The 25,920-nt window shown below is 41.9% G+C and overlaps 1 protein-coding gene across 3 annotated transcripts in view; it reads right to left on the reverse strand.

Annotated features, from left to right (window-relative positions):
- The window catches only part of SMARCC1 (SWI/SNF related, matrix associated, actin dependent regulator of chromatin subfamily c member 1), a 197,754-nt gene that overhangs the window by 126,790 nt on the left and 45,044 nt on the right, over positions 1 to 25,920 (reverse strand). For all 3 annotated transcript variants that reach the window (XM_028844071.2, XM_015131071.3, XM_077992467.1), the window contains exons 4-9: positions 23,883 to 23,964; positions 21,933 to 22,025; positions 13,784 to 13,853; positions 8,462 to 8,531; positions 1,881 to 1,956; positions 329 to 454 (exon numbers count right to left, since the gene is read on the reverse strand). In XM_028844071.2, the coding sequence (XP_028699904.2) occupies positions 329 to 454; positions 1,881 to 1,956; positions 8,462 to 8,531; positions 13,784 to 13,853; positions 21,933 to 22,025; positions 23,883 to 23,964 (517 nt within the window). The remainder of the gene's footprint in view (positions 1 to 328; positions 455 to 1,880; positions 1,957 to 8,461; positions 8,532 to 13,783; positions 13,854 to 21,932; positions 22,026 to 23,882; positions 23,965 to 25,920) is intronic.

Below are 25,920 nucleotides of genomic sequence, written 5' to 3' on the forward strand. Positions count from 1 at the left end.
GGAAAACCAACGGCTACATTAAATTCTGCTGTGATGATATTACACTTCAGATCTAGTGGGCAAAATCAGCTATACCACTATCCTTCTGCATGGGCCACTTTAAATCTTAATAACCTTTTAAGATTTTCATACCCCTTTTTGGGAGGTTATTAGCTTCTGAGATGGCTGTTACAGCCACTTAGGAATTTTCACCTGATGGCACATCAGCCATCAGGTAGATGTGAAAGTTCCTAAGTGGTTTGTATATGACAATTTATTGATGAAGATTTAGTAACATTTAGGCCAAGAAGACAGACTTAACGGTGAGAAATCATGCCAAAGAAAATACCTCTTCATTCTTGGTTGAAATCCGCTGACGAAAACTCACAGGCTTCCTATTTTCATCCACCTCATAATCCTCCTCATTCATCCATTCATTGAAAATATCAGTGTCCAAAATCCATTTCACATGAACCTAAAACCGTATCAAATCATGAATATCTACATAAATAACAAAATCACTCAAGGTTTTAAAGTATTGAAAAGGAAACACGCTGATTTATTTTCAAAGCCTCAAATGCATAAAACACATTAATAACGTAATACTACTAATGATATATGAGGTATACTCTGGAGCCTAGTTTCCTTCCTAACAATGTGATACCATAGTAAGTAATCATTCCCAGTCTTAAACTTCTGACACTATAATCTACAGGGCAATAAATGTCTAAAAATCCTTCAGTAGTACTTCGCAACATTACATGGTTCATGAGTCATATGGCTTACTCCTTTACTATTAGATGATAGTATAATTTCAACATTTAATTTCCAAAAATAGTTAAAAATAGAAAAATCTGGAAGAAGAGTACAAAGTAGTGCTTTTGTTTTGGACTACTCTTGCAACCTGTACAATTAATTTTTTTGTTTTGAGACGGGGTCTTGTTACAAAGGCTGGAGTGAAGTGGTGCAATCATGGCTCACTGCAGCCTCAACCTCCTCAGCTCAAGCAATCCTCCTGCCTCAGCCTTCTAAGTATGTAGCTAGGACTATAGGGCACTTGACATTATGCTCAGATAATTTTTTTTTTGGTAGCTCAGGCTGGTCAAGCAATCCTCCTGCCTTAGCCTCCCAAAGTGCTGTTATTACAGGTATGAGTCACCATGCCCCACAAAGTTTAAATTACTTCCACTTCAAAAGCTGACTAACAAGTCAGTGTATGGACTCTTACTACATTATGGTAGAAATGATTAATAAAGTGAGTCTACATCATTCTAAAAGTCACACAGGCACTGCTTCCAAGCTTTCCAAATGACATCATCAGTGATGTTCAACTCTACTCCTCACACTCCTCTCTCACAAACCACAATCTGACCTGCCTTTGGATTCTCCTCAAACATCAAGCACTGCAGACATCTCATCTAAGACCTAGATAATAAAGTCTTCGTAGCCATGCATATCTTGTAAATGGATGACAGGAAAGGGAAACCAACATTCTGTATCTCCTTAGAGAGACTGCTTAGAAAACAGCTGAGAAGAGCTATTAGATTATTATAATAATTTTTTTTGGCCGGGCACGATGGCTTACACTTATAATCCCAGCACTTCAGGAGACCGAGGCAGGCGGATCACCTGAGGTCAGGAGTTTGAGGCCAGTCTGACCAACCTGGTAAAACTCCATCTCTACTAAAAATACAAAAATTAACCAAACATAGTAGCGTGTGCCTGTAGTCCCAGCTACTTGGGAGGCTGACGCACGAGAATCACTCGAACCCGGGAGGCAGAGGTTGCAGTAAGCCAAGATCACACCACTTCACTCTAGCCTGGGCGACAGATGAGACGCCATCTCAAAAAAACAACAAAAAAAGAGATTATTATAAGATTTTTTTTTTTTAATCATTTACCTTCCATGGCTTTTCCTGAATTGGTGGATCTTCAATTTCAGCATCAACATCATTACTATGGACCCAAGTATCATAGCTATAAAGGAACAGAAAAGAGAAAAACAAATTAGAGTCAAAGGTAATTTACTAGAAAGACTTTTACAAATACTAAGAACATATTTTAGAAATACTACTAAAATCCCAGCCTGGTCAATATGGTGAAACTGCGTCTCTACCAAAAAATACAAAAATTAGCTGGGCATGGTAGGACGTGCCTACAGTCCCCGCCACCCAGGAAGCTGAGGTGGAAGAATCGCTTGAACCCAGGAGGCAGAGGTTGCAGTGAGCTGAGATCATGCCACTGCACTTCAGTCTGGAAAACAGAGTGAGACCCTATCTCGAAACAAAACAAAACAAAACAAAAAACTAAAAGAAATACTACTAAAATCTATTAATAGCAACTTATTAGACACTTTTCTCCTTACTATTCTGCCAAGAAAGCTCCTCTGTAGAGGTCACCAGTATATAACGTATATATTGCTAAACCCGAAGTTGAAGACTAAGACCAAAAAATTTTAAACAGCTGCTTGCTCTTTCCTCAAAGCATTTCCCACACTTGGCCACCAAGAAAGTACTATATCACCTAATAGTCCTTATATTCACCAGCCTCTCTTCAAGTTTCCATGCCAGTTTCTGGTCTTAGTCCCAAACGTCTTCAACCTTCAAAAGTTCCGAGGTTCAGTTTTTGGAAAAATCCTTCTCCCCTGATAATTTCATTCCTTCCTATAACTTTAAATACACACTGATGACTTCAAATTTTATGTCAGCACTCTCCCATGTATTCTGAACTCATAAATCCAACAGCCAGTTCCACATCTCCTTGTGTAGAACGTCTAACAAGCATTCCAAACCTAACATTCAAAGCTCAACTTGCAATGCTACCCTGGCCCCAGCGATGTACTCTAGCCAATCATTTCCACTTCAGTAATGGCAACTTTATCTTTCCTGCTGTTCAGGCCAAAATTATTGCAAACAGCCTTGATTCCATTCTCAAGCACATCCTGTAATCAAACCAACTGCAAATGTGACCAGCTCTAACTTCAAAAGTATGTCTAGAATCCATCTAATTTTTACCCCTCCACTCTGCTCACTGGTTTTCCGGCTTCTGCCATTGGTCTCTTGGTCTCTCAAGAGTTAATTTTTCACATAGCAACCATAGTGATCTTTTTGAAAACTAAGTCAGTCCACATCACTCCACTGATCCAACCCTTCCAACAGCTCTCACCCAATGAGAGTGAAAGAAAAAAACCTAATGATGGCTTGCCATGGCTTCAAGATCTGATTATCTGATGGAGACGCTGACCCCATCTCCTGCTCTTCTCTCCTTACTCATGTTATATTTGAGTCACACAGGCTTTGATAACATTATTCCAACATGCCCTACTAAGCCTGCATACACTCTACACAGACTGGTCCCTCACTGCCGAGATATCCATATAGCTTAGTCTCTCATTTCTTCACATCTCTTTGCTCAAGGAGCCTCTTTATCAACAAGCTCTAAGTTAATGACATAAATCAGGCCACCTACTCCAACAAAATCATAAAATAAGCATAACATTTTTCACCAAAATAAAACACTGTGAATATCACTATACTGACCAGTAAACTATGAAACCAAATGACATCTAGTATGATGACAAATATCAGCTTCCTTTTAGTCACCATTCAGAAGTCAGTTCAAAAGCATATAGAACCTGGCCAGGTGCAGTGGCTCACGCCTGTAATGCCAGCACTTTGAGAGGCCGAGGGGGTGGATCACCTGAGGTCAGGAGTTCAAGATCAGCCTGGCCAACATGGTGAAATCTCGTTTCTATTAAAAAATACAAAAATTAGCAGGGCGTTGTGGTGGGCGCCTATAGTCTCCACTACATGGGAGGCTGATTCAGGAGAATAGCATGAACCTGGGAGGCGGAGGTTGCAGTGGGCTTAGATCACACACACGACTGCACTCCAGCCTGGGTGAGAGTGAGACTCTGCCTCAAAAAAAAAAAAAAAAAAAAAAAACTCAATCTTATACTCTTCCAGTCTTGATTAGAAATCCAAATGTGGGCAGAAGTGAGGGCACAGGCCATAGTTAATTTTTAAAAGGTAAATTAACAAGACCCCTTGAGAAGACAAGACCTGAGCCAGCTGCCACATCTTAATTTGATACATAAAAGGTGAGTAAACAGGCTACTGTCTTAAAATGTGTTACAAATGTGTTATTTTGGAATTTATACCAACTCTATACTTATGTAGCTTGTCATCATAAATTTAAGTTTCCACTGAAGTGTTTCAAAGGGCAAACTGCTTTCCTATCATAGTTGCTGAGATATTAAAAGGTGTTTTTGGATGCAAGGACTACTGACTTGAAGCCTTTAGACTAGAAGTGCTTTACAGAAAGCACTTATTCAAATGATGTTTTAAAAATAAGCTGGGCCTACTGACATATACTTGTAGTCCCAGCTAGTAAGGAGGCAGAAGAATCCCTTGAGCCCAGGAATTTGAGGCCAGTGTGGGCAACATATTTTTTAAAAGTAAAAACTAATCCTTAGGGGACGGGAAGTTATTCACTTAAATTTGTCAATTATGGTTCACACGAGACTGATTACAAAGGTGACTTTATTTAGTTGTAATTAACTCGAACTACATAAAAAGACGGCATATACTCTTAAAATGTTGAATGAATCTAAAGACAAACTTCCTTCTTTTAAAAATATAATTACAAGTAAAATAAACTTAAATAGACTAACAGAAACAATGCAAAACCTGACATTTTGTTTCCTGATAAAGAACACACATATATGCAATAGTCTTGTTCCTCCCCAATTAAAATGGAATCTGATTAACCTCTAGATCCGGCTACCAATTTAAGGGAAATACAGAGAACAGAGTAATCCATTCAAATAAACCACAGTGCTGCCACTGAAAAACTCCATACTGTGGTAAACAAAACATGACAAACCAACTGGTTTCTTAAAACCAGTAAGGTTTTAAGAAAGGGGAGGTCATGAAGACAGAAGAAAAACCTATACAACTATAAATTAGAAAAGTACTTAAATACACCAACTAATCCCAACAGGTAGATTTTATCTAAATTCTAATTCAAACAACTATCAATCAATCAAATGTGTCATTTAATTGACAACATTGACTGGATTTTTATTTTTATTTGAGACAGGGTCTCGCTCTGTTGCCCAGGCTAGAGTGCAGTGGCATGAACTCAGCTCACTGCAGCCTCAACCTCTGGGGCTCAAGTAATCCTTCCACCTCAGCCCCATCCCAAGTATCTGGGACTACAGGCACATATCACCACGACTGGCTAATTTTTGTATTTTTTGTAGAGACAAGGTTTCACCACGTTGTCCAAGTTGGTCTAGAACTCCTGGCCTCAAGTGATCCTCCCACCTCAGACTCCCAAAGTGCTGGGATTACAGGCATGAGCCATCGTGCCCAGTCATGATATTTTATATTAAGGAACTGTTTGGGGTTAAGATGACAATGGTATTATTACTTTGAACTGTTTGAGGCCAGGAGGTTGAGACCAGCCTAACACACAGAGACCACCCCCCAACCAAAAATTAAAAAACAAGGCACCTATGGGTGGCACGTGCCTGTAGTGCCAGCCTCTAGGGAGGCTGAGGTGGGAGGATCACTTGAGTTGTCTTCATGCCACCGCACTGCAGCCTGGGTAACAGAGCATGACCTTGTCTCCAAAAAAAAAAAAAAAGTCCAGGCATGGTGGCTCACACCTATAATCCCAGCACTTTGGGAGGCCAAGGTGGGTGGATCACCTGAGGTCAGGAGTTTTCAAGACCAGCCTAGCCAACGTGGCAAAACCTCATCTCTACTAAAAATACAAAAATTAGCCAGGTGTGGTGGCTTGCGTCTATAATCCCAGCTACGCAGGAGGCTGAGGCATGAGAATCGCTAGAACCAGGGAGGCGGAGCCAAGATTGTGCCACTGCACTCCAGCCTGGGAGACAGAGTAAGACTCCATCTCAAAAAAATTTTAAAAAAGAGAGAATGTATTTCTTTTTAAACACATAATAAAATACTTATGATTCAAATGGTGTTTGGGATTTGCTATAAATAACATGAGAAGACGAGAAGTAGATAGAAGTAGAGGTTAAAAAAAAGTGGGGGTGGTGGCGAGGGATAAAAGACTACAAATAAGGTGCAGTGTATACTGCTTGGGTGATGGGTGCACCAAATCACCATTAAAGAATTTACTCACGTAACCAGATATCACCTATACCCCAATAACTTATGAGAAAATAAAATAAAAACATAAAAATTAAGCAGGTGAAAGAAGACTGACTAGACCTGTAGAAACCACAATGAAAATCTCCACTTTACTTGACAAGAATGAAATGAATACTAAAGCTGCTCTACTATAGGTTTAGAAAAATAAAGTATAAGGAATGTTATCCCTATTTCCATGTGCACTATGCAGGCATTAATATTAAATAATTTTTATTTAATAAATAAAAAAAAATTTTTTTTTTGAGACAAGAGTCTCGCTCTGTCTCCCAGGCTGGACTGCAGTGGCGTGATCTCGGCTCACGGCAAGCTCCGCTTCCCGGGTTCATGCCATTCTCGTGCCTAAGCCTCCAGAGTAGCTGGGACTACAGGCACCCGCCACCACGCCCGGCTAATTTTTTTGTATTTTTAGTAGAGACAGGGTTTCACCATGTTAGCCAGTATGGTCTCGATCTCCTGACCTCATGATCCGCCTGCCTCAGCCTCCCAAAGTGCTGGGATTACAGGCATGAGCCATCACGCCTGCCCCCACTATTTTCACTAATATCTAGCTCTTGTTTACAATACTCGTTATACACACTATAGATACTGAAACCAGTATGGGTTATAACATGTAAAGCCACAACAGTACTAGGCAAATACATTTCTGATGAGAAGAAAAACTCAATTTTCGACATAAATTAATTTCATCCTTAATGGTTTGGCATGAGTAGTTTTTGAAAAAAGCAAACTGATCAGACTGGACGTGGTGGCTCATACCTGTAATCCCAGCACTTTGGGAAGCCAACGCAGGTGGATCACCTGAGGTCAGGAGTTCAAGACTAGTCTGATCAGCATGGTGAAACCCGGTCTCTACTAAAAATACAAAAATTAGCCAGGCATGGTGAGGCACACCTGTAATCCCCGCTACTAGGAAGGATGGAGGCAGGAGAATCACTTGAACCTGGGAGGTGAAGGTTGCAGTGAGCCAAGACTGTGCCATTGCACTCCAGCCTGGGTAACAGAACGGGACTCTGTCTCAAAAAAATTTAATCAGTAATAAACACTAGAAAAAATTCTTTATTTGTTGAAGACAGAGTGAGACTCTGTCACCAAGGATGGAGTGCAGTGGCATGATCTCGGCTCAGTGCAACCTCCGTTTCCCAGGTTCAAGTGATTCCTTTTTTTTTTTTTTTTTTTTTTTGAAACGGAGTCTCACTCCGTAGCCCAGGCTGGAGTGCAGTGGCCAGATCTCAGCTCACTGCAAGCTCCGCCTCCCGGGTTCACGCCATTCTCCTGTCTCAGCCTCCCGAGTAGCTGGGACTACAGGTGCCCGCCACCTCGCCCGGCTAGTTTTTTGTATTTTTTAGTAGAGACGGGGTTTCACCATGTTAACCAGGATGGTCTCGATCTCCTGACCTCGTGATCCGCCCGTCTCGGCCTCCCAAAGTGCTAGGATTACAGGCTTGAGCCACCACTCCCGGCCTGGTTCAAGTGATTCTCATGCCTCAGACACCTGAGTAGTTGGGATTACAGGCGTGTGCTACCATGTCTGGTTAACTTTTTATAGTTTTAGTAGAGACGGAGGTTCACCATGTTGGCCAGGCTGGTCTTGAACTCCTGACCTCACATGATCCACCCACCGTGGCCTCTCCAAGGGCTGCAATTACAGGCATGAGCCACCGTGCCCGGTAAAATTCATTTCTTAAAAGAAACAAATATAAATTAGCAACCTAATACCACACAGACTTTCTCGGCAAATACATAAAAGACACCAGGTTTTTTGGGTTTTTTTTTTTTGAGACGGAGTCTTACTCCGTCGCCCAGGCTGGAGTGCAATGGTGCAATCTCAACTCACTGCAACATCTGCCTCCCGAGTTCAAGCAATTCTCCTGTCTCAGCCTCCCGAGTAGCTGGGATTACACCCAACACCACGCCTGGCTAATTTTTTTTATTTTTAGTAGAGATGGGGTTTCACTATGTTGGCCAGGCTGGTCTCAAGCTGCTGACCTCATGATCCACCTGCCTTAGCCTCCCCCAAAGCGCTGTGATTACAGACATGAGTCATCACGTCCAGCGCTGATATCGATTTTTTTTTTCAAAGATAAATAAAGCCATTTATGGCTTATTCATTCATGATTTAATGGTGATCTCATTAAATTCTGTACCTTAAGAAAACAGTCAATGAAAGACTCTGAAAGAGTCTAAAAGACTACACACAAATCAACAAATTGTCACTATTCAGAAAATAAAACTATAAATAAATGTGCCTTCCTTTCACAGAAATCTTTATACCAGGTCTCACAGCAAATGAACATTACCTGTCTGGGTAAAAGCCCCAATGCACTAACACTTGCTTGTCTTTTCTCATCACCGGTCTCAACCATTCTTCTGAAAGAGAAAAAGAAAAAAATTTTACTCAAACTGACAAAATAATGAAGAAACTATTATTTTTAGCCTTAATTTTTACTAAGATGTTTTAGTTTGCTAATGAACAACATTTTTCCAACATGCCATTGCTGGTTTAGAAAGAAAAAGTTTTCAAATTGAGTACTATCTACCAGATTAAAGGGAAATTTCTCAGTCTTTCAGACTTACCAAACTGTAGATCTACTATCCATCACTCTTGACAAAACCAACTATCCACTGTGGTAAAATACTCCCATCCCATTCTCCTGCCAGCCTCCCCTCTCTCTTCTACCCAAGTAATAATCATCATATTATTTAATGCTTCACTTCCCATGGTGAACCTCTCATCCCTCTTTCTGTGAGGCTTAGCAATTATTACACATCTTTCCAGATGTAAACTGTACTTCATCTCATTGATGAAAGTTTTACTAACTACTCTGCTTCCTCTAGATTCCCTTTTTCTGATGTTCTGTAAGTTATACAGTGCTACATCAAAGTTTTTATCAAAAATACTATTTTTACTATTCTTTAACTGCCTCATACCTATTAATTTGGCCCTCCCAACAAGAGTGTAAGCAATGTGATTACATATTGTAGACTTTTTTTTTCAAGTTTCCTTTCCAAAGATAAGTGCAAATTACACAATAAAGTGATTTTCATTCTAATCATAGTTAAATTACCTCCACATTTCAACAATGGTTATCATGTGCTTCTTTGGTAGTCTGAATTTAGCTTAGAAAATGTATGCCTAATAGCAAGAGAGAAGTTCTGAAGCAAGCCCCCTTAAAGCCCAAGAAAGAGCAAAAAAAAAAAAAAACAACCACCAGACCTTAGTAAATTAGCCAAGTAAAAATTACTTTCCAGTGCTGGTTTTAACAAGATATAGCCTTGTTTTCACTGAATAAAGCCATGAAGCCCCTACACCTGTGCTGTTTTTAAAGCATACAATGACTCACCTAACCATCTCAAAAGAAAGTGAAAGGGGGCCAGGTGTGGTGGTTCAAGCCTGTAATCCCAGCACTTTTGGAGGCAGGGGCAGGAAGATCACTTGAGCCCAGGAGTTCAAGACCAGCCTGGGCAACAAAGTAAGATTCGGTCACTTAAAAAATTTAAAAATAAAAATAGCTAGGCATGGTGGTGTGCATCTATACTCCCAGCTACTCAGGAGGCTGAGGCAGGAAGATCACTTGAGCATTATAGTTTGAGGCTGCAGTGAGCTATTAATAAGTGCACTCTTGCTCTTCAGGCTGGGCAAGAGTGAGTCCCCACCTCAAAACAAAAGGTGAAAATGACAGAATCAGGTCCTGTTCCCTAACCTGGTAACTCAACATGGCAGAGGAAAAAAGAAAAGAAGGGGCCAGAGGATCTTTCTAAATCCCCACTACCTAAACTACCTGTCCTGTCCTGTTAAGAGTGTCTTGGTGGTATTCTGACTAGTAAAAGCTGACTTTCAGAACACTGATTATCTTGTCAAAGACTATGTACTTTAATGAGAAAAACAAGAAAACATATCTTTCCTAACCACAGCTGACTTTGATACAAATTTTGACTTTTTTTTCTTTTTTGAGATGGAGTTTCACTCTTGTTGCCCAGGCTGGAGTGCAATGGTGTGATCTCGGCTCACCGCAAACTCTGCCTCCGAGGTTCAAGCGATTCTCCCGCCTCAGCCTCCCAAGTAGCTGGGATTACAGGCACGCGCCACCACGCCTGACTAATTTTTTTTATTTTTAGTAAAGACAGGGTTTCTACATGTTGGTCAGGCTGGTCTCAAACTCTTGACCTCAGGTGAACTATCACCTTGGCCTCCCAAAGTGCTGGGATTACAGGCGTGAGCCACTGTGCCCGGCCAAAAAAATTTTTGATTTTTATCAAGACAATTTTTTTTGTTTTGTTTTGTTTTGTTTTGAGACAGAGTCTCGCTCTGTAGCCCAGGCTGGAATGCAGTGGCGCGATCTCGACCTCGGCTCACTGCAAGCTCTGCCTCCCGGGTTCACACCATTCTCCTGCCTCAGCCTCCTGAGTAGCTGGGACTACAGGCGCCCGCCACCGTGCCCAGCTAATTTTTTTTATTTTTAGTAGAGACAGGGTTTCACTGTGGTCTCGATCTCCTGACCTCGTGATCTGCCCGCCTCGGCCTCCCATAGTGCTGGGATTACAAGCGTGAGCCACCACGCCCGGCCAAGACAATTTTTTAAATTGTCTTTGAAAAATTTCCTAATAGCAGAAACAACAAGAGGTGTGAGATGTAAACTCACTCTCTTCCCAGGTATTATAAATTTATACCCAAGAATTAATTTATAGAAGTATGGCTGAATGACAAGAGTAAGGCCAATGCCACTGAAAGATGAATTACTTACATATCCCAAAAGAAGGGAAAGAACATACCATGCAGAGCCACTGCAGAGGCATCACAATAGTCAAGAGGTAGAAGACAGGAACAAGGGGAAGCCTAAGCCAAAGCCTGTATTGGGGTTTCCATAGAAAAGGTAACACGGGGCAGAGTAAACAGTTTAGGGTAGGGATGGCTGAATAATTCCAAGAAACATTGGGGCACAGAGGTTGTCTCTAATTGCCTAGTACCTCACCCTGGAATGATTTAGAAAAGGGGAAATATTGGTTTGGTGTGTGAGTTAGATAAGAAGATGGTTACAGCTACATACTCAGATTGGTTGGTTTACATATGAAAGATATGCTCCTAGAGAAGTTATTATCTTTAGAAATTAGCTAGCCCTCAAAAGGGCAATCTCTCCCCAGGGCATCAAATGCCAGAGCAACACAAATACAGAAAATAAAAATATACAGTTAATATAATAATTAGTATAATATAAAATACAGTTAATAATTAGCATATCATACAGTTAATATAATAATTAACTGAAATTAGCTTAGCTAGAAGAACAGAATTGGGTTTTTTTGTTGGGTTTTTTTTTTTTTTTTTTGAGACGGAGTCTCACTCAGGAGGCTGAGGCAGGAGAATCACTTGAACCCGGGAGGCGGAGGTTGCAGTGAGCTGAGATCACACCACTGCACTCTAGCCTGGGTGACAGAGCAAAGACTCCGTCTCAAAAAAAATTTTTTTTTTAAATTCCACTGTATGTATATGCCACATTTTGTTTATCCATTCATCTAATTATTTTAACTTAGGTTTTAGATATTTTCCTCTTTTACCAACAGGAATCTTCTTTTTTTTTTTTTTTTTGTAAGAGAGTTTCGCTCTTATTACCCAGGCTGGCGTGCAATGGCGCAATCTCAACTCACTGCAACCTCCGCCTCCCAGGTTCAAGCGATTCTCCTGCCTCAGCCTCCCGAGTAGCCAGGATTACAGATACCTGCCACCATTCCCGGTTAAATTTTTGTCATTTTAGTAGAGACCAGGTTTCACCATGTTGGTCAGGCTGGTCTTGCACTCCTGACCTCAGGTGATCCACCTGCCTCAGCCTCCCAGAAAGCTGGGATTACAGGCCTGAGACACAGCGCCAGGCCTTGTTTTTTAAGACATAAGATTTCACTATGTTGCCCAGGTTGGAGTGCAATGGCTATACACAGGCACAATTATCACACACCACAGCCTCAAACTCCTGACCTCAAGTGATCCTCCCACCTCAGCCTCCAGAGGAGCTGAATACAGGCACATACAACCACACCTGGATTTAACCACCTTATTAGTCCGGTTTTTTTTTTTGAGATGGAGTCTCCTTCTGTCGCCCAGGCTGGAGTGCAGTGGCGAGATCTTGGTTCATTGCAACCTCCGCATCCCAGGTTCAAGTGATTCTCCTGCCTCAGCCTCCCAAGTAGCTGGGGTTACAGACAGGTGCGAGCACACCCGGCTAATTTTTGGTATTTTTAGTAGAGATGGGGTTTCACCATTTTGGTCAGGCTGATCTCAAACTCCTGACCTCAAGTGATCCACCTGCCTTGGCCTCCAGAAGTGCTAGAATTACAGGCATGAGACACCACATCCGGGCCTTATTAGTCTTTCATAAGAACCACTTGACATTGCTGAATATCTCACTAATGTGTATTTTCTACATCATTGATTTTTGCTCTTTTATTATTTCCTTTTTTCATTAGGTTTAATTTGGTGGTGTTTTTCTAATTTCTTGAGAAAGATGTTTGGACCACTGATTTCTAACCTTTCTCTTTTCCTAATATAAAGAAATAAATGGGCCGGGCGCGGTGGCTCAAGCCTGTAATCCCAGCACTTTGGGAGGCCGAGACGGGCGGATCACGAGGTCAGGAGATCAAGACCATCCTGGCTAACACGGTGAACCCCCATCTCTACTAAAAAATACAAAAAAAAACTAGCCGGGCGAGGTGGCGGGCGCCTGTAGTCCCAGCTACTCGGGAGGCTGAGGCAGGAGAATGGCGTAAACCCGGGAGGCGGAGCTTGCAGTGAGCTGAGATCCGGCCACTGCACTCCAGCCTGGGCAACAGAGCCAGACTCCCTCTCAAAAAAAAAAAAAAAAAAAAAAGAAATAAATGTTCCTCTAGGCACAGCTTCTACTACATCTTTTAAAAGTTAATGTGGCCGGGCGCGGTGGCTCAAGCCTGTAATCCCAGCACTTTGGGAGGCCGAGGCGGGCGGATCACAAGGTCAGGAGATCGAGACCACAGTGAAACCCCGTCTCTACTAAAAATACAAAAAATTAGCCGGGCGCGGTGGCGGGCGCCTGTAGTCCCAGCTACTCAGGAGGCTGAGGCAGGAGAATGGCGGGAACCCGGGAGGCGGAGCTTGCAGTGAGCCGAGATCGCGCCACTGCACTCCAGCCTGGGCAACAGCGTGAGACTCCGTCTCAAAAAAAAAAAAAAAAAAAAAAAAGTTAATGTTGGCCAGGTGCAGTAGCTCACACCTGTAAACCCAGCACTTTGGGAGGCCAAGGTGGGCGGATCACAAGGTCAAGAGATCAAAACCATCCTGGCCAACATGGTGAAACCCCATCTCTAATAAAAATACAAATATTAGTTGGGCATGGTGGCGGCCGCCTGTATTCCCAGCTACTCAGGAGGCTGAAGCAGGAGGATCTCTTGAACCCGGGAGGTGGAAGTGGCAGTGAGCTGAGATCACGCCACTGCACTCCAGCCTGGGCAACAGAGACTCCATCTTAAAAACAAAACAAAACAAAACAAAAACAAATAAAAAGCTGGTTATTCTGTTTAAGACTTTGAGGATATGACATTAAATCCATATGGTATGATGTATGAGCTTATCCGTTCACAACGCAAAACCAACTTACCATCATCTTGTGAGGAAGAATATGGGTAAATGTGGTGGGAAGCTTTTGACTTCTCATCCGTAAATGTTCCCTGGAAAGCAAATGAACAAAAACCACAAAAATAAAGCACATGGCAAATGAACTATGGGATCCCAGATACAAATTCCATACAAATTCTAAAAGCATGGTTTTACTTATAGACTTTATTTAAAAAGTATTGCTTATTTTTAGTCAAATAAAAAAAATAGTGATTAACAACAATAAACCAAGAAATTGTCTACACAGTTTAGACTGCTGTATAGAAAAAGTAATTCGAGCATCTATTAGCTAGTTCTCTACAGATCTCTCTCTCTCTGGGTACCCATATCAGTAATATGGGTACTACTAATTCTTTTTTTTTTTTTCCTGAAATGAAGTCTTGCTCTGTCACCCAGGCTGGAGTGTGTGGCAGCATGATCTTGGCTCACTGCAACCTTCTCCATCTCCTGGGTTCAAACAATTCTCCTGCCTCAGCCTCCTGAGTAGCTGGAATTACAGGCACCTGCCACCACACCTGGCTACTTTTTCTACTTTTAGTAGAGAGGGGGTTTCACCATGTTGGTCAGGCTGGTCTTGAACTCCTGACCTTAAGTGAGCCGCCTGCCTTGGCCTTCCAAAGTTCTGGGATTACAGGTGTAAGCCACTGTGTCTAGCCAGGTACTACTACTTCTTAAAATTACTTCCAAGGTCATCACAAATTATCATTATTTAAAGTGAATCAATGCAGTTTCTGGCCTTGAGCCATAAGCTAGGACTCTGTGCAAGCATAACACAGAAATATTGTCAAGTTCAGTTTCAGACCACTGTGATAAAGCATTACAAAATTAGTTGCACAAATTTAGTTTCCTGACGTATATAAAAGTTACATTTATGGCCAGGTGTGCTGGCTCATGTCTGTAATCCTGGCACTGTGGGAGACTGAGCCAGGTGGATCACTTGAGGTCAGGAGTTCGAGACCAGAGTGGCCAACATGGTGAAACCATGTCTCTACTAAAAATACAAAAATTAGCTGGTGTGGTGGCACATGCCTGTAATCCCAGCTATTCCGGAGGCTGAGGCAGAAGAATCACTTGAGCCCCGGAGGCAGAGCTTGCAGTGAGCCAAGATGGCACCACTAGCTTGGGGGACAAAGTGAGACTCCGTCTCAAAAAAATAAAAAATAAGTTACATTTAAGCCAGGCGCAGCTGCTCACACCTGTAATCCCAGCACTTTGGAAGGCTGAGGTGAAAGGATCACTTGAGCCTAGGAGTTGAAGACTAGTCTGGGCAACACGGTGAGACCTTGTCTCAAATTTAAAAATTAGCCAGGCAGGCTGGGCGCGGTGGCTCAAGCCTGTAATCCCAGCACTTTGGGAGGCCGAGACGGGCGGATCACGAGGTCAGGAGATTGAGACCATCCTGGCTAACACGGTGAAATCCCGTCTCTACTAAAAAATACAAAAAAAAAAAAAAAACTAGCTGGGCGAGGTGGCAGGCGCCTGTAGTCCCAGCTACTTGGGAGGCTGAGGCAGGAGAATGGCGTAAACCCAGGAGGCGAAGCTTGCAGTGAGCTGAGATCCAGCCACTGCACCCCAGCCTGGGTGACAGAGCGAGACTCTGTCTCAAAAAAAAAAAAAAAGCCAGGCAATAATGCCTGTAGTCCCAGCTACTCAGGAGGTGAAGTGGGAGGATCACTTGAGCCCAGGAGTTCAAGGTTGCAGTGAACTATGATTATGCCACTGTACGTTAGCTTGGGCAAGAGAGTGAGAGAGACCCTGTCTCTCAAAACAAAAATAAAAAGTTATGTTTACATGGTTTTAGAAAACAATGTATATACCTTAATTTAAAAATATTTTATTGCTCAAAAATGCTAACAATCACAGCCGGACCCAGTGGCTCACGCCTGTAATCCCAGCACTTTGGGACGCGAGGTGGGTGGATCGCCTGAGGTCAGAAGTTCAAGACCAGCCTGGCCAACATGGTGAAAACTGTGTCTACTAAAAATACAAAAAATGAGCTGGGTGTGGTGGCAGGTGCCTATAATCCCAGCTACTCAGGAGACTGAGGCAGGATAATCCCTTGAACCCCAGAGGCAGAGGTTGCAGCGAGCCGAGATCACGCCATTGCACTCCAGCCTGGACAACAAGAGCAAAATGCCACCTCAAAGAAAAAAAAAAAAAATGCTAACAATCATCTGAGACTTAAGCAAATCAGTCTTTTTGCTGATAGAGGATACTGCCTCAATGATGCTGGCAGCTGACTGATCAGGGGTGGTGGTTGCTGAGGGTTAAGGTGGCTGTGGCAATTTCTTAAGATAAGTCAACAGTAAAGTTTGTCACATTAATTGACTACTTTCACAAACGATTTCTCTGTAGCATGTGATGCTGACAGCATTTTACACACAGTAGAATTTCTTTCAAAACCCTGCTGTTTGCTTTATCAAGTAAATTTATGTAATATTTAAAATCCTTTGTTCTCATTTCAACAATGTTAACAGCAATTATGCCAGGAGTAGATTCCATGTCAAGAAAGCACTTTGTTCATCCATAAGGAACAACTCTTCCATATGTTCAAGTTTGGTCATAAGATCGCGGCAATTCAGTCACATGTTCCGGCTTCAATTCAAATTCTAGTTCTCTTATTTGAACCACGTCTGTAGCTAAAGTCTTTAACCCCTCAAAGTCAACCATGAGGGTCAGAATCCACGTCTTCACAACTTCTGTTACTGTTGATATTGTGACCTCTGATGAATCACATGTGTTCTTAGTGGCATCTAGAATGATGAATCTGTTCCAGAAGATTTTCAATTTACTTTGCCCAGATCCATCATACGAACCATTAACTATAGCAGCTATATCTTTACAAAATGTATTCCTTAAATAACAAGACTTGAAAGTCGAATTTCTCCTTAAAACATGGCTGCAGAATGGAAGTTGTGTTACTATGCATGGAAATAACATTAATTTCCTTGTACATCTCCAATAGAGACTTTGGTGACTAGGTGACTGTCAATGAGCAGTGGTATTTCAAAAGAAATTGTTTTTCCTGAGCAGCAGGCCTCTACAGTGGGCTTAAAGTATTCAGTAAACCATACTGTAAATAGATGTGCTGTCATCTAGGCTTTGCAGTTTTGTTATGGAGCACAGGCAAAGAAGATGTAGCATTATCTATACGGCCTTTGGATTGTAAGAACTGCAAATGACCATTGGCTTTAACTTACAGTCACCAACTGCATTAAGCCCCAAAACAGCCTGGCTGAAGCTTTAAAGCCAGGCATTGACTTCTCTAACTATGACATCTTATAAATATGATGCATAGCATCTTATAAATAAGATGCTAAATAGCATCTTATTTTAATAGAAGACTATCATTTACATTGAATATATGTTGTTTGGTGTAGCCAGCTTCACCAATTATCTTTGCTCAATCTTCTGGATAACTTGCTGCAGATTCTACATTAGCACTTGTTGCTTCACCTTGTATTTTTATGTTCTGAAAACGGCTTCTTTCCTTAAACCTCATTAAGCAACCTCTGCTACCTTCAAACGTTCCTTCTGCAGCTTCCTCACCTCTCTCAGCCTTCACAGAATTGAAGAGAGTTAGGCCTTTGTTCTGGATTAGAATTTAGCTTAAGGAAATGTTGGGCTGCTTTGATCTCCTATTCAGACCACTGAAGCTTTCTCAGTATCAGCAATAAGCATGTTTTGCACCGTATCATCTGCATGTTCACTAGAGTTCCACTTTTAATTTCCTTCAAAAACTTTTCCTTTGCATTAAAAACTTGGTTGTTTGGCTTAAGAAGCCAAGTTCTCACCTTATCTTGGCTTTTGTCATGCCTTCCTCACTAAACTAAATCACGACTAGCTTTTGATTTAAAGTGACAGATAAGCAATTCTTCCTTTGACTTGACCAGCTAGAGGTCATTGTAGGGTTATTAATTGGCCTAATTTTAATACTTGTGGGTCTCAGGGACGAGGTAGAGAGAGGAATAGCCAGTCAGTGGAGAAGTCAGAACACATATATCAATTAACTTCACCATCTTCTATGGGTGTTGTGCTAAACCAAAGCAATTAAAATAATATCAAATAGCATCTATCACAGATCACCATAACATATACAATAATACTAAAAAAGTAAGCCAGGAGTGGTGGCTCACACCTGTAATCCCAGGACTTTGGGACGCCAAGCCGGGGAGGATCACAAGGTCAGGACTTCAAGACCAGCCTGGCCAACATGGTGAAACTCCGTATCTACTAAAAATACAAAAATTAGCTGGACGTGGTGGCGGATGCCTGTAATACCAGCTACTCGGGACGCTGAGGCAGAGAACTGCTTGAACCCAGGAGGTGGAGGATGCAGTGAGCTGAGATCGCACCACTGCACTCCAGCCTGGGTGACAAAACAAACAAACAAACAACTAAAAAAGTTTGAAATATTGTGAGAATTACCAAAATGTGATACACAGACACAATGTGAGCACATGCTATTGGGAAAATGGCACCAACAGACTCGTTTGACACAGTTTCCACAAACCTTCCATATAAAAAAAGGAGTGGGGGGGAGTGTGTGCTGCAGGGTGGGTTCCGTGGCTCATGCCTGTAATCCCAGCATTTTGGGAGACCGAGGCGGCAGGGAGAATCTCTTGAGGCCAGGAGCTTGAGATCAGCCTAGGCAAGACCATGTCTCTTCAAAAATAAAACTAAAATAGCCAGGTGCAGTGGAGCACACCTGTTGTTAAAAAAAGAAAAACAACAAGGCCGGGCAAGGTGGCTCATGACTGTAATCTCAGCACTTTGGGCAGATCACAAAGTCAGGAGTTCGAGACCAGCCTGTCCAATATGGTGAAACCCTGTCTCTACTAAAAAACACAAAAATTAGCAGGGCATAGTGGCACATGCCTGTAGTCCCAGCTACCTGGGAGGCTAAGGTAGGAGAATCGCTTGAACCCGGGGATTGGAGTTTGCAGTGAGCTGAGATCACGCCACTGCACTCCAGCCTGGGAGACAGAGTGAGACTCTGTCTCAAACAAAGAAACAAAAAAGAACAACAACAAAAAAGAAACAAAGTAATAACAATAACACCTATATCATTAGAATTCTTTACAACTGAATTAACAAATACAATGAATTAAGGCATTAGGAACACTGAAGGTACTCAATCAATGTGAGCTGTTGGTTCATTTACTTATCATCTTGTAGAGGTTTTGCCTTGTTACCCAGGCTGGTTTTGAACTCCTGGGCTTAAGCAATCTGGATGCCTTGGCCTCTGAAAGTGCTGGGACTACAGGCGTGAGCCACGGTGCCCAGCCTGTTAATTCATTTAAAATGCTTACACATAAAGGCCTGATCATCAAATCAATGAAGGTACTATTATTATGACCTATTAAGGTCTCTTTCCTAAGATTCTAAGAAGCCAGTTAGACCTCTGCATCCCTCTGGAGGGTATCCCTAGAAAACAATCACTAAGGCAGGTTTCATCAAAAATATAACAGCTAAGGCCGGGCGCAGTGGCTCATGCCTGTAATCCCAGCTCTTTGGGAGGCCGAGGCAGGCGGATCACAAGGTCAGGAGACCGAGACTAATACGGTGAAACCCTGTCTCTACTAAAAATACAAAAAAAACAAATTAGCCAGGCAAGGTGGCATGCATCTGTAGTCCCAGTTACTCGGGAGGCTGAGGCAGGAGAATGGCTTGAACCCGGGAGGCAGAGCTTGCAGTGAGCCGAGATCGCACCACTGCACTCCAGCGTGGGTGACAGAGCGAGACTCCACCTCAAAAAAAAAAAAAAAAAAAAAAAAATATATATATATATATATATATATATATAAAACAGCTAAATATTCAGCATAAATTGTAGGACAATACATAAAATGTTTCCAGTACAACCTGGTAGCAAAAAGAGTAGGTAATTTCAGGTTCAAGGCAAGAAACAGCAATCAATTTGTTCCACTCCTGTCCTGGTAACATTCCACATATAAACTGCATTTGACAGTCAATCCAATAAAAAGATATTCCAAAAGAGAGAGGTTTAAGGGATCTGTTCAAAGCCATAATACTAGTAAAAAAAAGGAACTGGACTTCAGATTGCTCAATGTGATAAAATAATTATATTACCTTACACTTTGAGATATCATATATAAAAGAAAGAATGTACTCAATCTTTAATTGTATGCAGTACTAGAAACATTAACTTTCAGAACATGCAAGATATTTTACTAAATGCTAAAACATAATTCAATTGGTAATCTCTTTTGCAGCAGGAAAAAAAGACATTTCATGAGGCTTCTCAACCAATTCTAAGGATACATAAAACTCTGTCACACAAGGAATGTTTCAGAAAATTATCTTCTACATAAGTCTCCTCAGCTAGATTACTATGTGATGGGCTTAATTACAGTTTAGTCACGTGTAATTGTAAACTTACATGTAGTAAATACCCAAAGTCTCAGCCTAAAAGGAAGTCAGAAGAAGAAGGCTAAGATGTCAGAAGACAGTACTAGTACATGTGTATCAAGACAAAGTAAGCTTGAGGGGGCAGAATTTTTCTGAGACACAGTCTCGCTCTGTCACCAGGCTGGAGTACAGTGGCGCCATCTCAGCTCACTGCAACCTACACTTCCTGGGTTCAAGCAATTCTCCTGACTCAGCCTCCCCAGTAGCTGGGACTACAGAGGCGCGTCACCATGCCCAGCTAATTTTTAGTAGAGACGAGTTTCACCATGTTGACCAGGATGGTCTCGATCTCTTGACCTTGTGATCCACCCGCCTTGGCCTCTCAAAGTACTGGGATTACAGGCATGAGCCACCACGCCTGGCCATCAATTGCTTTTTTTTTAAATAATGTATGTAACAGAATACATAAAATGCGGGGTTAAGGGAGACAGGATTACTTGAAAGTAATATGTCATTTCTTCCTACCAATTATGTTACCAACTCTATTTGACTTTATAATCTCTGTGATGTAGATAGAGCTCTGTGATATAGAATACATTGGTCTCCTTAGGTCTATGAAAGCATACTTCACAATAAGACTAAAGACTCCACACCAATGACTTTATTAAATGCTACTCTAGGCTAAAAGCTAAAGATGAGTGGAGAGAAAAAAAACACTGCTACTTTAAGAACTCAAAAAGAGGCCAGGTCTGGTGGCTCACACCTATAATCAATCCTAATACTTTGGGAGGGCGAGGCTAGAGGATGACTTTTTTTTTTTTTTTTTTTTTTTTTTTGAGACGGAGTCTCGCTCTGTCTCCCAGGCTGGAGTGCAGTGGCCGGAACTCAGCTCACTGCAAGCTCCGCCTCCCGGGTTCCCGCCATTCTCCTGCCTCAGCCTCCGGAGTAGCTGGGACTACAGGCGCCCGCCACCTCGCCCGGCTAGTTTTTTGTATTTTTTTAGTAGAGACGGGGTTTCACCGTGTTAGCCAGGATGGTCTCGATCTCCCGACCTCGTGATCCGCCCGTCTCGGCCTCCCAAAGTGCTGGGATTACAGGCTTGAGCCACCGCGCCCGGCCGGCTAGAGGATGACTTGAGGCCAGGAATTCAAGACCAGCCTGGGAACATAGTGAGAAACCATCGTGGCCGGGCACGGTGGCTCATGCCTGTAATCCCAGCTCTTTGGGAGGCTGAGGTGGGCAGATCACTTGAGGTAAGGAGTTCGAGACCAGGCTCACCAACATGGCAAAACCCCATCTCTACGAAAAATACAAAAATTAGCCAGGCATGGTGGCACACACCTGTAGTCCCAGCAATTCTGGAGACTGAGGCACAAGAATCACTTGAACCTCGGAGACAGAGGATGCAATGAACCGGGATCGCATCACTGTACTCCAGCCTGGGCGACAACACAAGACTCTCTCAACAACAACAAAAAAAAAACCACACACACACACAAAAACTGGAAGATCTCTTGAGCCCGGGAGTCTAAAGCTACAGTGAGCAAGGATGCTAGGATAGCGCCACTGCACTCCAGCCTGGGCAACACAGTGACACCTCACCTCTAAAAAGAGAAATAAAAACTCAAGAAAAAAATTTATTTTGATGTAAATATATCAAGAAATCCAAAGCATTACTATGGTTGACATTTATTAGAGGCTTACAATTACAAAATGAAGTGATCGTGTCTATTATTATCTAAAGTGATTGTGTCTATTACCTGATGTCGTTTGATGATATCTTTCAATTTGTTAGCCAACTTCAGATCAATGTCTGGAATGAGGTAGATGTTGGGTCTGGTCAAACAATTGTTCTGAGGATGAAAAGAACAGACTTTCAAATTCTCTTGGTTTTGAAATAATATCACATTATTTATGTAATACACAAACCACCCCCAGATAACCTTTTCTGCCACAAAAAATATTGAGAAGCATGACCTAAAGAAATTCAGCAGCTTTTTCATTAAGATACCACACCAGATTGCCAGATTAATCCTCCTCCCCAATTTTACCCAAATTTACTTTAATGGTCTAATGTAGTGTTTTTAGCTATGGAAGGGGATTACAGTTAATCTTAAAAATAGCAATGACAAAACATGTATGTTGACTCCCCAAATCATGAAAAAAACTCTCACCCAACAAACAAAACATATCCAATTGTTTCCCTAGCTAAGAATCTGTGAGACAAACAACTTTCACATATTAAGTTAACAGTAATATCTAACTGAATTTTTGCCAGCTACCTCTCCCCAGGAAGGTTAATTTAGTGATCACCATAAATTATTAAACAATGAACATATTAGGAAACACAAATAAGGACATTAAGCATTCTTTTTTCCAGGTTATAATATAGTTAGAGAAATAATATGTGTATTTATGGTACAACCATGGAACAAACCCAAAGAAAATATTCAGTCAAGTGAACAGTAGGATGGAAGAGTGCTTAAACCAAATAAAATGAAGGCAGGCCGGACTCGGTGGTTCATGCCTGTAATCCCAGAACTTTGGAAGGCCAAGCAGGCAAATCACTTGAATTCATGAATTCGAAACCAGCCTGGTCAACACAGCAAAACTCCACCTCTACAAAATATACAAAAAATTAGCCAGGTGTGATAGCATGTGCTTGTAGTCCCAGCTACAGGGGAGGCTGAGGTGGGAGGATCACTTGAGCCCGAGAGTTCAAAGCTGCAGTGAGCCTAGCTATGACCGCACCACTGCACTCCAGCCTGGGTGACAGAGTGAGACCCTGTCTCAAAGAAAATAAAAATAAAATAAAGGCAAGTCAAACAATACATTAGGTAAAATTAATGAAGAAAATTATAAATTATTTCACCATAAATTTTAATAGTCTTAAAGACAAGATTAATCATAGCTCTAATCCCCAAACACCCATAAAAATAATAAAACAGGCCGGGCGCGGTGGCTCAAGCCTGTAATCCCAGCACTTTGGGAGGCCGAGACGGGCGGATCACGAGGTCAGGAGATCGAGACCATCCTGACTAATATGGTGAAACCCCGTCTCTACTAAAAATACAAAAAACTAGCCGGGCGAGGTGGCAGGCGCCTGTAGTCCCAGCTACTCGGGAGGCTGAGGCAGGAGAATGGCGTAAACCCGGGAGGCGGAGCTTGCAGTGAGCTGAGATCCGGCCACTGCACTCCAGCCTGGGCGACAAAGCGAGACTCCGTCTCAAAAAAAAAAAAATAATAATAATAATAATAAAACAATACCTTTCAGAACATTTTCTTCCTTTGTTCTTTTGGCAATCCAATAAAGCCAATCTGTTTTTGTTTTGTTTTGTTTTTGAGACGTAGTCTCGCTCTGCTGCCTAGGCTGGAGTGCAGTGGCGCAATCTTGGTTCACTGCAAGCTCCGCCTCCTGGGTTCACGTCATTCTCCTGCCTCAACTTCCTAGGTAGCTGGGACTACAGGTACTCACCACCACACACAGCTAAATTTTTGTATTTTCTTTTTTTTTTTTTTTTTTAGTAGAGACGAGGTTTCACCATGTTAGCCAGGATAGTCTCGATCTCCTGACCTCGTGATTTGGGAGGCCTGCCTCAGCCTCCCAAAGTGCTGGGATTACAGGCGTGAGCCACTGCGCCCGGCCCGCCAATCTTAAAACTGAAAATATATTAAAGGCAAACTTTTTAAATAACCTGTTTCCAAGTTACCTGCACCAATGTTTTTTCAATGTTCATAAACATTTCCACATTACGATCCATTCGGGATGGGTTCTGTAGGTCAAACCTCCGCCTAAAAAAAAAGGAAAAACCCTAGTTAATTTGTCTCCCACCTTAAACACAAATGAAAACTTGGTTTTAGAATTCGATGCAAATGAGTTAGAAAGATTTGGAAATTAAAATAACACTCTACAAAACATGTGAGATATTCTCTCAGTAATATAAGAATACACAGTATCAACACCCTTATAAAAGAGATATTAAGATCCACCTCAGTGAAAATGAAGTATCAATTCCATGACATATCTATCTAATTTTCCTTAAATCTAAGACATCTTACATCTTACAGAAAAGTAGTTCACAGATCCATGCTGGGTACAGTGGCTGACGCCTGCAATCCCAGCACTTTGGGAGGTGAGGCGGGCGGATCACAAGGTCAGGAGTTCAAGACCAGCCTGGCCAACATGGTGAAATCCCATCTCTACTAAAAATATAAAAATTAGCTGGGCATGGTGGAGCACGCCTCTAATCCCAGCTACTCTGGAGGCTGAGGCAGGAGAATCGCTTGAACCCGAGAGGCAGAGGTTGCAGTGAGCCAGGATCATGCCACTGAACTCTAGCCTGGTGACAGAGCAAGACTCCGTCTCAAAAAAAAAAAAAAAATCATTTGTTCAAATTCAGCAGTATCTGTGTTCTCTTAGATAAAGGAAAGCATCTTGGGTATTTAATTCTGATACAGCTGTAAGACGTGATTTAAACAGACAAGGTTTCTCCAAATAAAATTTTTAACTGGCCACAGTAACAGTCAAGAGCAGAGACTATCCCTTAATCTGAAATCACTTGATTGCTGGGGGTATACCAAACCCGCAAGTATGAATAACAAGCACTGTTTTCCTAAATGTGGTAAAACTGATGTATTTACCTTTACTTGAAACTCTTCTCCAATGTCTCTTTACATTAAGTTCCCAAGCATGTCACCTCCATGTGGTTAAATCTTTACAAAGTCTAACGCCTGTTTCTCCTTACTTTTTATTCAATACCTACTTTGTTTTTGCTCTGTTTTAGTTCTTTTAACACTAACATCCAGGAGAGGAGTAGAGCTTAGTGACTGAAAGTAAGGATTGTGGAAAACTACATTAGTCTTGAGCAATTTGTTAACCCAAGGATTGACTGCTTCATAAATGTAATAGCCTACTGTGGGTTTTTGTGAAGGTTAAATGAGGTATATACTACAACAGTGCTTAAATTTAATATAAAGTAACTGATCAATAAATGTTAGCTATAGTTATAATTTTTGTTTTTGGAGGCAAAGTCTCACTGTGTCATCTAGGCTGGAAAGGTCTGGTGCAGTAAGAGCTCCCTGTAACCTTGAACTCCTGGGCTCAGGGGACACTCCCACCTCAACCTCAGCCTTGAGTAGCTGGGTCCACAGGCACCAGCCATCATACCCAGGTAATTGTTTTTTATTTTTATTTTTGTAAAGCCAAAGGTCTCACTATGTTGGTCCAAACTGGTCTCAAATTCCTGAGCTCAAGCAATCCTCCTGCCTCAGTCTCCCAAAGTACTGACATTACAGAGGTGAACCAACACGCCTGGCCCAGTTATAATTTTCTTAATAATTACCAGATACTACCTAGCATTAGGCAGTCTGAGTCCAGAGCTCATACGCTTAACTCACATGTCATGCTATTTTATCCTGGAGATGTTCCCCACACTTCCAATCTTTCTTTTTAAACTCTATAGCCTTTCCAGGATGTTACTACCCACTCAATGGGCCTGACACTATCACTTCCAGAATCAGTCCCCAAGTCACTTGCTCTATGAAGCTAAGCCTATCTTCTATGTTGTTGTTGTTTTAAATGGAGTCCCACTCTGTTGCCCAGGCTGGAATGCAGTGGTGTGATCTCGATTTACCACAACCTCTGCTTCCTGGATTCAAGCGATTCTCCTGCCTCAGCCTCCCGAGTAGCTGGGATTACAGGCATGCTCCATGACACCCAGTTATTTTGTATTTTTAGTAGAGACAGAG

Source organism: Macaca mulatta, chromosome 2 (genome assembly GCF_049350105.2).
Source record: "Macaca mulatta isolate MMU2019108-1 chromosome 2, T2T-MMU8v2.0, whole genome shotgun sequence".
NCBI lineage: Eukaryota > Metazoa > Chordata > Mammalia > Primates > Cercopithecidae > Macaca > Macaca mulatta.